Genomic DNA, 14,493 nt, shown 5'->3' on the forward strand with positions numbered 1-14,493 from the left:
TATAGGAAGTAGTTCGAGGTTGAGGACTTCACCCTGAAACCTACAGGTCCTAGGATCTTGCCCATGGCGAATGCTGAACCAAACATGAATGACTCCTAGGTTTTGATCTCACTGCCAGGACTGAATGGTGGAGTGACAAGACTGTGGTCTTTAGGAAAAAGAAAGATGATGTAAGCATTGTGGAAGCCATGAAGCTCTTTGACTCCAGAAGTGACAAAGCCAACAAGATGACCATTGCTGACTCTGGACAGTTCTGATGCTTTTGACTTGCACGCATCTTAACTACTAGGACATTCCTTCTGTAGCTCAGGAGAGCTCCCCCCTTCCCATCTGCTTGCAATATCCCAAGATATTTGCACTCTCATTAAAATTTTAGGATCTCAAGTCTAGCTGTATTGCAATGTTAAGTTTATGAGTGTGAATAAGAACTATTAAACTCCAGCATCAGATGAGAGGATATCTACTGGCAGTTGATTTTATTTTTTTCTTCTTTTGCTTACTTGTTCAACAATGTTTTTACTTATTGTATAAAACAGTAAGATTGGAAATTTGCATAAGAATATATAAATAGGGAAAAACTACTGAGAATGGAGCCCATCCTTAGAAGCTACTTTATGAACATAATCTGAGCTATTCAAGCCCATCTGCTTCCTGTGGTTGTAACTGAACTGTATAGACTGTCTAATTCATAAAGGAATGTTGTTTTATTCAACTTGTGGTTCTGAAAGTTGATAAGTCCAAGAGCAAATCTTGGGACTCTTGGGAACTCCCTTTCTGCAGTTCATCATACCCTAGCAGGGGCCATCACTTGGGAAGCAGAGGATGGATGATATGATACTCTGTGGTCTTTTGCTTTCCTTATTCATACGCAGTAATGCCATACAGTGGGACCCTGTGACTTCAGCTAATGTTAACTACTACCCAAAGGCCCCCACCATCACATTCCATTTACACATGAATTTCAGCATGAAGTTTCCAACCCCTGTACTTTGAGGGACTCTAAAATCATGGTGTCAGCACAGTGAGGAGGGAATGGTATCGGGGAGAAAGTGTAAACTAAAGGGAAGAAGCGATAAGGCCTCTCTGGTCCAGGACAGATAGAAAAGTCTATAGAGGCTCAAGAACCATGGCAACAACTACTACAGCGTGCTTCCTCATCCTACCAGGGGTTTTCTAGAGGGAGAGCAGGTGTTGTCAAATTCGTGGTTTAGAAAATTTACTGGAAAAGGGCAGACTGCAAGAATTTGCATTGCTTGAAAAATAAATTCCTAGAATTATTCAAGATGGCTAGAAAGTAAGGTGTTGTGCTGTCTGTATACAACTGTATTTCATGCAATTCTGCCAAAATGTATATGCAAAGACCCATTTATGATAAATCTGAGTAAAAAATGTGTTGAAAAATTGAGAATTTTTATTTTTATTTTAAAAATTATATAAAGGAGGCAAGCAAGCTTTGGGGTCTCCTCCTCCTCCTCCTCCTCCTCCTCCTCCTCCTCCTCCTCCTCCTCATTTTCTTTGCATCTCAAGTCACCTACTCTTATTTGTAAAATAATGGAAACACCTGAGGGAAGGCGACCTGGGAAATGGCTCTGTGCTATGCTTTGTTTTAAGATGCTGCCATCTAGCGACACTTCTGTAAAATTACACTGTAGCCATCTCACTCAACTTTGCTTCTTGCTGCAGTCTCTGCTTCAATAATTTATGTTTTCTGCCATCCATACAAAAGAATTGTACATTCAATAAAATGTATTGTGGGAGCCTGGAGTGCTTTTCTGATATGATGCCACATCTGTGACCACAGGGCATTAATAATGGGATCCAGTAGGTGAACTTGGTACCTTCTTCATAGTCCATACTTTATAAATAATTCATAATGAAATAAAGTACAGACTCTTGAATTCCTTGAGTTTTTTAAGAAGGTTGAATTTATTCTAAAAATGTGTAAAAAGATGAGTTTGGAAAATTCTTTGATTGAAACATCTTTCCTCTAATTACAAATATGGATGAGTAGAAAGATGACTTCTATTTTAGGATCTCTGGGTTGTTTGTTTGTTTGTTTGAACACGGAATTTCAGTCTTATGTGTATCTCACAATGCACAGTAACAAATCTGCCTTTCTATTAAGTCTGACCATGAATCTGAGAGTCCAGATTCTGATGACCTCCAAGTCTTCTTGGTGTGGATTAACTGTATTGCTTCCCAGTCGCTCTCAAAAGGTGCATTACTGTAGAAAATGTCTTGCTTATATGACATATATTCCTGAATTTGGGAGTAAGAAAAATTGTACAAATTCACCTCTCTACCTTCAAAGAAAGAGACAAAATCAGTTAAATATTATAGATAAGCTGTTCCTTTTGTGAAATAATAGATGCAGTCAGGTTATAATAAGTATAGTTTTGTGAACTGAATTTCCAAGAATAAAAGCCACACCTGTGTTAAGAATCCTACAAAGCTGAAGAGATTATTGACTGATTAGAACATCTGCGATTGTGGAGTGCTCAGATGTGGTAGGTTTGAAGCACAATTATCTTAGGCTATCTTTAGTCTCCTTAGCAGGGATTCATTGTTCACCTCGGTGTGTGACCTGCCATCCTTGTAACTAGCAGGTGGAATAATTTGGGACTGTGCTAACAAAACTGCCTCTACCAGCCCATAGACTTAGAATGTCATCAGATAGCTCCTGGGGGCCATAACAGAGACTTCTCCATTTTTCTATAACAACCTGATATTCCCACAAAAGTCCTTGAGAACTTGAGAAGTGACGTGATTTATGACTTTCTTTTCTTCTGTGACTATAAGAAGCACTTCATGAAATGTCTGCCACACTGGACATGGTATATTTGCTGTAAACTGAATCTGTGTTCTTGGACATGATCATTCATATTTGGATCTCAAATAAAATGCCTCTTATTCCCTTTGGGCCGGGAGCTTTGCTCCTGTATCCTCAGTTCTGGGCACACAACATGGGGCCCTAAGGATGACCCAACTCACAGCAGGAATAACATGCATCTGTGTGAGATATTAGCATGAGCCTCTCATGCCCAGTAACCTAGTGTGGCCTCATTGTGTGGATGTTGATGGGGTCTTTCTGGAGGTTGGACTTCCCTTATATCAGTGGATGATCCACTGGTTTGTTTTCTTTTCTTTCTTTGTTTCTTTTTTTTTTTAATGTTCTATATATTAATTTTTTTATTAAGAGATTTTCTATTCATTTTACAGATCAACCATGGATTCTCCTGTCCTCCCTCCTCCTCCCCCCAGCCTTCCCTCCCAACCCACCCGTTCCCATTTCCTCCAAGGCAAGGTCTCCCATGGGGAGTCAGCAGAGCCTGGTACATTCAGTTGAGGCAGGTCCAAGTCCCTCCTCCCTGCACCAAGGCTGTGCGAAGTGTCTCAGCATAGGCACTAAGTTCCAAAATGTGGGCTCATGTACTAGGGACAGGCCCCGGTCCTTGTGCCTGGGGGCCTCCTAAACAGTTCAATCTAAACAACTGTCTTGCTTATCCAGAGGGCCTAGTCTAGTACCATGGGGGCTCCTCAGCTATTGGTTCTCAGTTCATGTGTTTCCACTAGGTGTTCCCGAGTGCTGAGATTAAAGGCATGCCCACCACCACGCGGCTAATCCGCTGGTCTGTTTTGAGCTGGTAGTTGGGAAACTATTTTGTTTGGATTCTATTTGGTTTTTGTTGTTGTTGTTGTTGTTTCTGAAGCATCTAGTTGAGGTTAGTCATTTTGTTTTCAGGACATTCGGTTACAGGCATTTGCTTTGTTTCTGGTTTTGGAAGTTTTGTTAATATGCTCGATTTTGACCTTTTCCCTCCAATATCTAATTCTGTGTTTTACTCTGGCCTCTGTCTATCACAAACTCCATAATACATAAGCACAATACATCGGGGGCAGGGGAGCCCAGAAAAAATACACATTCTTTCGATGAAAGGAACTTTAACGGCTCTGTTGGAAACAAACATAAGGATTGATCACCCAGTACGTTGAGTCCCCATACATTACCCATCATGTAAATGTCCAGCAAGTAAATGTCCAGGACAAGTCTTAGATACAATACAGAGGGAACTGACAGGGGAAGAGCTCCAGAGGGAATTCCTTCCGAAAGCACTGGGAAGATTCCACCCAAAGCACAGGTCCCTAGCCAGCACAGAGAAGTTCATAATTTTCAGAAGAAAATGGGAAACAGATAGAAAAAAAGGTGAAATATTTGGAGAAAAACTGCTATTTGGTATTCTTCCTCATTTTATGGCTGATATTTTTGTTAATTTAACTTGGGGAAAAAATGGGCACAGCAAAAGACAACTTGGCTTTCTACTGCCTCGCTGGAGAACATTTGGTTTTTCTGGTGTATTTTATTTCTTTGGTGTTTTCTTTGTTCTTTTCTGGGTTTTTTGTTGTTGTTGCTGTTTGTTTGTTTGTTTGTTTTATCAGTCTCACAGCAGCATGTTTAAATTTTTATCCCATCTTGGTTTAATATTGGAAATTCATTTGCATCTAAAAATTTACCAACTTTTAGATTTTCCAACTCACTGGAATGTATTTCAAGACAAGACCTGATGATTACATTATTTTTTAAATTTATATAAATTATATATATATATATATATATATAAAATCACATTTTCACTCTCACAAATCCTTCCATATTTCCCCCACCTATCCACCCAACTTCATGTTCTTTCTCTCTTAAAAAAAAGACAAACCCCAAAAGCAAACAAAAAGCATCAAACCAAATGATTTCTTAATGTAGGCAGGTAAAACTACAAACCACTCCCATTGGTTTTGAGATGTTGTGTTTTCATTTTTATTTGCTTCTAGAAATGATTCAATTTTTTTCTTGTTTTTTCCAACAACTCACTCAATGTTAAATAGTATTTTGCTTAATAACCATAAGTTTATGTGTGTTCTAGATGGTTTTTTTGCTTTTGTAGTCTTAAAGTATTATAGTCTGATGCAATACAAGAAATTATTTAATATTAACTGTATTTATTAAACTTAATTTTTGTCCTAATATATGATGTGCATTGTGCAGTGTTTGGCTGGGATGTTCTGTAGATGTCACAATCAAGAGAACATTATTATTCTAAGCAACTCAGTATGAAGTTGTTGTCTTTTTCTTTTCTCATTAGTTTTGGTTTAAATTTTATTTTGTCAGGCATTATATCAGTGAAACCTGCTTGTTTGTAGATCCATTTGCTTGGAATGGCATTTTTCATTCTTTTATCCTAAAAGGATGAGGTCCATTTTTTGGAGGCAACAAATAGATGACCCCTGCTCTTTGATACAATCTATTAGGCTGTGTTTTCAGATTGGGGAATTGAGACCATTAATATTCAAGATTATTGAAAGTTGTGTATCGATTCCTACCACTCTGCTGATTTTGTAGTGGTTTTATTTTATTTTATTTTCCTCCATTGATTAGTATCATTCTCTCAGGCTTATTTCTATCTGTAGCCTCATGGAGGGATTCGTGTTTATCTTAAGTATTAGGATTCCTTTCAATATTTTCTGTAGAGCTAGCTTAGTGGCCATAATTTATTTAGTCTATTTTTATCATAAAAGTTTGTATTTTTCTCTTAAATTATGATCAGTAGCCTATATTGACAGTGGCTATCTTCCAGAACTTAAAATACATTATACCAAGACTTTCTAGCTTTAAAATTTCCAGTTAAATAATCTGCTGTTATTCTGATGGGCCTTTATACATGCCTTAGTGCTTCTCTCTTGCTGGATACTTTCTTTGTTCTGTTTAAATAATATTCTAATGAGAATTTTATGAAATGAAGTTCTTATTTGCCCTCAATACCTTATTTATCTGAACTGACATCTCTTTTCTTAATTTTGGTAAATTTTCTATCATGACTTTTTTTAATGTTTTCTATGTCTTCAGAATAAGTTTCTTCACCTTCTCCTATGCCTACAACTTATAAATTTGATCTTTTCAGAGAGCCTCATACATCTTGGGATTCTCAATATTAACTCACTGTTTTATCTTTGTCCTTGTTGGATTCTTCCAGTCCCTCCACCTTGTCTTCAAGCTCAGCATCCTTTCTTCTCCGTGGTCCATTCTATTGCAGAGACTTTTTAAAAGTTTTGTTTCACTTATTTTTTTAATCTTATTTTATTTATTTACTATTTTATTTTACTTATTATGAAATTTATATCCAGCATTTCAGATTGATTTTTCTTCAATATTTCTTTCTTTTTGTTGAATTCTTCTCTCATTTCATCTATTGCCTTCCTTATTTTGTTTGGCTATTTGTGTCTCTGAATACGTTTATAATCATTATTTTGAGTTCTCTGTCTAGAATTTCATCTAACTTACTCTTACTAGATGCTATTGCTGTAGGAATAATACTTTTTGAGGAAGTAATGTTGTCTTGCTTTTTCATATTTCTTTCATTAGTGCATTGGGAATTACGTATTTGGTATTATTTCTCTTGATTTGGTGTTTCTTAATCAGCTGTATTTTTTTAGTTGAAAGATTTGTACCATTCAGGTGAGACTTGGTTGAGGAAGAATAGAATGTGTAGCTATGAAAATAGTTCTTTATATCAGGATCTCCAGGTGCTTGGCAGAGACTGTATAAATCCCGCTGCAGGACATTAGCTAGGAGAATGACCAGAGCTGTTTGGTATTACCAAAAACTGTGGGAAGATAAACAACCAAGGATAACATGAAGTATACTCAAATTTTAGTTAATATGATAGAAGAGGGAGGGAAGTAAGGTAAATAAGAGAAAGTATTAAATACCGGATTGACTTTGAAGAAAAGAAATTCAGGTAGGGAAAGCTGAAGTATAGTTAGGTTCTACAGAATATAGAGATCGTTACATTGACGGAAGGTTATGATTAGGAAGTAAAAGAAGGAGTGATAAGGATGATAAAAAGAAGATAAGACATATGGGGAACAGGAGAGTGTATGAGATGTGACAGAACAGTCTAGATTAAACTAGAAAGCTAGACTAGAGTGAAATGACTTAGAGTAAGCTGTATGGAGCCAAATAAACAAAAGCCTAAAACCAGCTGAGCAACAAACAAAAGCAAGACCATCATGACACCTATGTGTGTGAGTGGAGGGTAAATGATGGAGGCTACAGGATAAAAAGAATGCTTGTGGGGTCATTGCTAGCACAGATGCATGGCAGAGGGTAGTACAGGAGCCATTGGCTCTGGCACCTGGGTCTTCTGGGAACCCTCTGAATCTGTTGGGGACAATTTGTTGTTTTCATGAGGTGAATTTAAGCAAATCCCTTCCATCTCCCATAAATGAACTGTGGGTTGAGTGCAATAAAGGCATTGCAGTTTGGCATTGCTGCTTGCATTTCTCCTACTGGGCCTGAAGTTTCACCCCATTCCCATTTTTGCATACAAGTACAAATGTCAACGTAGTGAAGAAGGAAATAGTGGCAGTTTTATGAAGATGGCTTTGGTCTAGAAGGTCATGCAAAGGGTTGTGGGAGTTGTAGGTCAAATGTTGTGAACTGAGGCATCAGGGAGGGAACTGTTACTGTTTAACATGTTGCAAAAGACTTGAGATACTTGTCCTGACTGTTTCTGATCATTAAACAAATTGAAGCCTTGTTCTGTTCTTCCTCAGGGCTGTTTTGTTGGCTTTGATCTAGCACACGCTGTTGGAAATGTTGAACTCCACTTACATGACTGGGGTGTTGACTTTGCCTGCTGGTGTTCCTACAAGGTAGGAACTAGTTGATGCCTGAAATCCTTTTATTTCACATTGGTCTTATTCTAAAGAAAAAGCTTGGCCCACTATTTACATTCTGTTTCTGTCAGTCCTGTGTTTTCTGATTCAGAAAATAATGAAGTCATATGATAGAATAACATGAAAAACAATTTAGTTCTATTCTTCCTACAACTGTAGAAAATTTATTCATTAAATTTCTACGCTATTATGAAAAGAAATTAAGTATAGAGAAAAGATTCCACACTAGAGTTTAATTCTTACTGATTAATGCCTTTAGTTTTGATGGATGTGAAAACCAAGTTATAATATCTCTACATACAGAAACGAAAATTTAGACTATGAGTATTTGACACAGAGTATTTGAACAAAGACTTTGAAATCTGTTAAATCTTAGTTGAACTGCTACCTACTAGTGATGCTGGGCATTCGATGGGCACCTCTGCAGGTTTCCAGACTCTCATGCCCTGAAAAAAGGAATTGGACACAGATATATGAAGAAAGCAGGGCTGTGTGTTAGAGAAAGGTAATTTTCTAGGTAGGAAATTGCAAGAGCAAAAGGAGCTCAGTAGTTCAAAAGGCCCTACTCCAGGGGATTGCAGCTTTGGGGGTCTTTTTTCTTTTTAAGCATTCATTCTATGCAAGTTCTATCTGGTAAATGTAATTCTATGTACAACTTCATGCACCACAAGCATGTGTTTTGACCAACTTATGTCTCCCCTAGGGAGTGTGTATTAGCATTTTAGTGAGTCACAGATCACCTTCAGACACCAGCCCCTTGCATCGGATGGCACCTGCACTTTTGCTGAGATTAGTCAGCCTACAGGAGAGGATCGGGCCAGCTAAGTTTTCAATACATCCAAGGCTCTCCAGGGCCTCACTCTGCCCCACTCTACTGACGCAATAATTTGAATAAAATTTCCTGGAAAATAATATAGCTACATATTTTTAACTTAGTAATATTTTTCATTTGTTTTTCTTTTAACAGTAAGACCCAATATTCCGTTTTACTGCAGAAGCTCAAATAATCACAAATTTTGAACTGGTCAAAAGTTATGAGCTTATTGAAAACAAGTAAAAATGAAAACAGTGTTTATATTTTTCTCATGTATTCAAGTAAACCCATAAAATTTCACTTCTTTTCCAGTATTTAAATTCAGGAGCTGGAGGTCTGGCTGGTGCCTTTGTCCATGAGAAACATACTCATACAATCAAGCCTGCGTGAGTAGAATCTCCAAGCTTTTATTCTTTTACGAACAAATCTGTGCGCATTCTTAGGATGTTAAACGTTTCTAAAATTGCTCACGAACAGGAGCTGGATTAGATTATAATTATTTTACCACTCCATTAACAGTGCTATGCTTTATCAGAAAGAAATGCTTTCCAAAGACTTCAATTGGCTGGATGGGAAGTTTAATCAAAAAAGGAATCTCCAATGCAAAAATGAGTTTTAGCAATCATGTAGAGCCAACGGTTTAATGCAAAAGCCCTCTTGAAATTTATACTGTTTAAATGTGCTGCTTTGGCTTTCCAATTGCTATAAATACAAGCTGTCCCCCCACCCACCCAAACCACAGTCTTGTGGCCACGACATGAAAGTTACAGGTTGTGTTTGCATTCCCCAATGCCAAGGTGTCGCATGAACCATTGGAACCAGGACTTTTACTAAGTTTCAATTGCTTTGCCCTCTGAGCTGGCCAAATCATCTTCAGAGTAAGGACAGTGGACTGAGCACTCCTCCGCCTCTGGGGAATAGAAGGATCAGGGGAAGAGGTGAAGGGTCAAGGCAGAACTAGAGGAGCAGCTTCAGGCAGTACAACTGGCTCTCCTATCCCATGGCCCAATATCTAAGCCCAAGCTGAAGAGAGAAAAGAATGAAAAATGGAAGAACCAGAAGGCGGAAACATCAAGGCCAGGTTGGGACTGATGAAGATGGTGAGGGGCCTCAGGTACCTTGACCCTTTACCCCAAGAAATCTAAGAAAGCAAGCGACAGTGGGGGGGACAATGCTGCCTCTCTAGGCCACCCTGGCTTTGGACTTTCAAGAAGATACCCAGGGAGGCCACAGAGACAGCCCCACCTGGCTTGCCCATTGATCAGGGTCCAGAGAAGCAAGAAGAGAACAGTGCAGTGAGTTACGGGAGAAAAGGCAGTTGAGCCTGGATATCAAGATTACCTGGAGAGGAGCTACATTGAGCCACACACATCACCTAAGCTAAGGAGCCCTCTTTACTCAAATCCAGAAGCAATTGGGATTGAGTTTGAAACTGACAACCCATGCACACGTAGCTTGAGCACTGTTTTATCCTGCCTATGAAAGAAACTTAGAAACCTTACATTATTAAACGTGTGGGAAGAGTTTGAAATACCAAATGGTTAGCCACCCCCGACCCCAAAGATATATATATGGACATCCATGCACACACACACACTTTTGTAATAACAATTAATGAAATAAAGAAGCCATGGATTTGAGAGAGAGTATGGGAGGATCTGGAGGATGGAAAAGAAAGGGGAAAATGGTGTATTATATTATAATCTCAAAATAAAAAAGAAATAGCTTTTTTGAAAAACTCAAATAAGAAAGAAAGGAAGGAAGGAAGGAAGGAAGGAAGGAAGGAAGGGAGGGAGGGAGGGAGGGAGGGAGGGAGGAAGGAGCCTGTGGGAATGGCCAGGGAAGAGCTAGCTTTGGAGAAGTGGGAACTACAGCACTTACAAGATGTCAGTGGACATCACAACTCACCGAGAAGCCCCTCAAGAGGGTGAGTGTGAAACCAACTTACTGTGCACCAAGTCCCAGTGTCTCACCAAGTCCAGCCCCAGATTTAGCTCCTCATCCTCATCTTCCTCTTCTTATGACACCATTAATTTTGATTCAGTCAGGCTAAGAGACAGATGGGGCAGCAAGGGCCAGACCCCTTAGCCACACTGCCCCAACACTTCCCTCCATGTTGTGACACTTCTTCATCTCACACTCAGCCATAGGAGATCCGGCTCTGTAGGGAAGAGGATTACAGGGACATTCACTGAAGTAGGGACATGAGTAATGAGACTGAACTCCCCAGGTCCATTGGCAATGACCTCTTAGATGTGGAATCTCTTTCAGAATGTTGGAGATGGGGCAAAGGCATGAGTGGGAGAGAGCAAATGCCTAGCATGAGGCTACCTGAAGCCACATCATCCCTGTTTACACCCAAAGACCCTGTTTAGGGGGGGGTTGTTTGTTTATTTGGTTTTGCTTGAATTTACTTAAGCTAGGTAAGACTGGGAATGGGTAGCACCATGGTCCTACCCTCAGCCTCCATGGGGATGAGAGGAGGCAGGAGTTCTCTTTCTTTGTTGGATTTTTTGTTCCACTTCATTTGGAGCCTGAGGATTTGTTCATATCTTCATTTGGATACCAAAACTGTCTTTCCTTTGTCTCTTGATTTTAACTTGTAAATAAGGAAAATGTTGAAAGAATTAGACATTAGAAAATGTTTTATTCCTTATCAATATAAAGACAATCAGACTGCGCCTAGTAGAGGCCTAAGTGTGCTGCTGTTCACATTGCATCTACCTTTAAAGCTGTCAATGTTACAGGATAGCTTGTAAGGAGTATCTTCTCTCCTGAAAGACTTGATAATCCATGAAACCTAAAGGAGCTGAACGTTGAGCAATAGACTGGTACTGCAAAAGCAATACTTGCATGCTTTACACAACTCTCTTCATGTTTTACAATAAGTGTAAATACAAGCACAGTATACCAACTTATTCATGCATTTTTATTTGATGAGGGAACTCATTGTTTGCCTTTTATTTCAATCTGGTGTGGAGATAAACAAATAACATCTTATTTGCTTTTGTCCTGGAATGTGTTTGATGAGCATCAGGAATGCCACTACGAGATACAGGGCTGCTGGTTAGGTTTCTTCATCCCCCTGCAACTGGCTCAATGATTTAACCTTTAAAGAAATTACAGGAGAATTAGTAGACCTTGGAGCACCTCCCATTTCTACAGTCCTCTGCATATTAATCCTAGAAATTTAAGATCATTTTCTGTGGGTTACTTAATCATGTCTGAAGTCTCCTCAAGATTTCAAGCTTCTAAAATTAAAGAGCACTTTTTCTTTGGACAGCTATTTAGTCAGGCCTGTATTTTCCTTAAATATATTGCTGTCAGTACATTAAATTGTTCTCTATATCCCAAATCTTCAGAAAAGACTATAAAGCACATATTATGAGAATACTACACATATTTTAAGTCACTATTTGTGTGTGTGTGTGTGTGTGTGTGTGTGTGTGTGTGTGTGTGTGTTGGGGTGTGTACATGTATGGTACATGTGGGGGTGGCGCATGCTCATGTATGTATATCTAGGTGTAAAGGCCAAATGTTGATTTCGGGTCTCTTTCAGTTGCTCTCCACCTTAAGTTTTTTTGTTTTATTTTGTTTTGTTTTGTTTTGTTTTGTTTTTCGAGACAGGGTTTCTCTGTGTAGCTTTGCACCTTTCCTGGAACTCGCTTTGGAGACCAGGCTGGCCTGAACTCACAGAGATCCGCCTGCCTCTGCCTCCCGAGTGCTGGGATTAAAGGCGTGTGCCACCACTGCCCGGCTCCACCTTAAGTTTTGAGACAAGGTCTTTCAGTGAACCTGGAGCTCACTGATTTGGCAAGGATAGATGGTGAGCAAGTTCCCAAGACCCCCTTATCTCTGCCCCACAAGCCTAGGTTTACAGGTGTGGACTATCACTCCTAAACTTCTAAATAGGTGGTAGGGATCTGAACCCAGATCCTCACGCTTGCAGAACAGGCATTTTATAAAATGAGGCATCTCCCTCACTGGGAAGACAGCTCAGTAGACAATGCACTTGCTCAATCATGAAGACCAGCGTTTGTATTCCCAGAACCATAAAAACCCAGATGTGTTTGCACACATATGATAATATCATCCTGCCTGTGGTATAATGACAAGCACAAACAAGATTGTCTCCAGAAGTTCCCAGGCCAGCTAGCCTGGCTGGCATATGTCACAGTGAACAATAAAGTAAATATCCAAGGTTGTTCTCTGACCTCCCCACATGTGCGCCATGGCATATGTCTGAACACATGCACAGGAACATGCAAGCACATACAATACACACACATAAAAGGTGGCTACCATTTGAGCCAGCTTAGTTTCTTTCTACATAGTAGACAGACAAGATATTTTTGACTTTTGTGTGATGAGTAACCTTCTCAGCCATTTCTCATACTCTGTTATTTGAATTAGGATCGACGATCTGATGTGTGATATCACATTGAAGGGCAAACTGGTTACAGAGGGACAGAGGAGGAAGTAATTTATATGTGCTTTAGGCCATGCTAGGAGTTAAGCTCTGACCTCCCAGCAGAGGTGTGTTGCCCTTAATTTCCCTAGCAATGAAGGAGAAGGAGGGGGTGAGGATGCTCTTCTGCACTGCGTTCTGTAGACTCCCTAAATTATACTCTCTTGCTGGTGTGCAACTTTAAGATTATTCCTGCACTGTCAATGCACTTCCCCTAAAGGAAATCATATCTGCCTCTATTGCATACACAAGTTTAGTGAGAAAAAAATAGTTTGATGTATCCTAAGGCATTAAATGTTGCCACTTAATTTTATTATATGTCATAAATTTATATAGGGCTGCATAAATATATTCAAAGTTTCAGAATGAATAAAACTAGGTGACATTTCTAAAAATTAGGACATTCTTTGACACTTAATCTTTAGGACTTCTTTAATACTACCCCCTGGTTACGTTATTGGCTCCCAGTGAACATGTAGCATTTTGCCCAATCAAAAGCATAAATTCTCCAGCAAGAGAGATAACTCCGAAGTTTATGGTTTCTGACCTTCTAGGATATCAAATCATTCTTGACTGTCATCAGTTTCAGTGGACTTTGGAAGAGCTGACTGAATTTCCATTCCCCAAATTCTCTCTCCCACTGGCCTTATAGCCTACTGTTTTCTCCTCCCTCCCTTCCTCCTCTCCATTTTGAGATTTATGAGGCAGACTGTATATATAGCCCAGGCTAGCCTGTTCTGAGGCAGGTTGTGAAGCCCATGCTGGCCTGGAAGTCAGAATAGTCTAGCTCAGCTCCTGAGTGTCTCATTCATTACAAGTGTGTCAACTACACCGGAAAGGGAGCTCCTTTGATGCTTACTTTGTATTTGTATAAGCTGTGGTTTAAGGTTTTTGAAAGATTATATTGTGATGTACTGCATTTTAGCTAGTCAGCTTGGCATGTGGATGGGCTTAAATCAGGCTTAACTAGCAAAGCTGCATTACAAGAGACTGGCTTTTGCTGTTTGGTCTGTTGTTCATTTCTTGGTGTCCTTAAAGCTTCTTTCCATGTGATGTCAGAATGACTAACTCCAGGGCTTCCTGTTTCTAACCTGATTTCCCTCTTCCAAACCCAGGATCATGTGTTAATTTGTGTTAGGGACTTAGAGCTCTGTAGGCGTGGGATGTTGCAGATTTTCGCAAGAGCAGCGTAAGCTATTCCCGGTGATCTGCTCTTGTCTGCGATGAGAGGCTTAACGCTTCACTGAAGCTTCACTTTGTGCTCTGTAGTGTGTTTTCTTTCTTTGTTCATCTGCCAATCAAGCAGCATCTTCAGGAAAACATTAGAGCAAGAACAAATATTGGAAATGTCAAAATAGGAAGCTAAATTAGACTGATTCCATAAACAGCAGTGGTGTCCAGTAAAGTTGTACTGAAATGAAAAGCTGTTTCCTTTTAAATAGTAATTATCTTGCAAAGACCACATATAACTTGAATTTCAAAA

General features: G+C 39.4%; 1 protein-coding gene across 1 annotated transcript in view; it reads left to right on the plus strand.

Moving 5' to 3' along the window:
- Positions 1–14,493, plus strand: part of Kynu (kynureninase) — a 137,593-nt gene that overhangs the window by 75,095 nt on the left and 48,005 nt on the right. Inside the window, exons 9-10 of the mRNA XM_028881967.2 lie at positions 7,606–7,704; positions 8,855–8,928. Of these exons, the coding sequence (XP_028737800.1) occupies positions 7,606–7,704; positions 8,855–8,928 (173 nt within the window). The remainder of the gene's footprint in view (positions 1–7,605; positions 7,705–8,854; positions 8,929–14,493) is intronic.

Source organism: Peromyscus leucopus, chromosome 4 (genome assembly GCF_004664715.2).
Source record: "Peromyscus leucopus breed LL Stock chromosome 4, UCI_PerLeu_2.1, whole genome shotgun sequence".
Lineage (NCBI taxonomy): Eukaryota > Metazoa > Chordata > Mammalia > Rodentia > Cricetidae > Peromyscus > Peromyscus leucopus.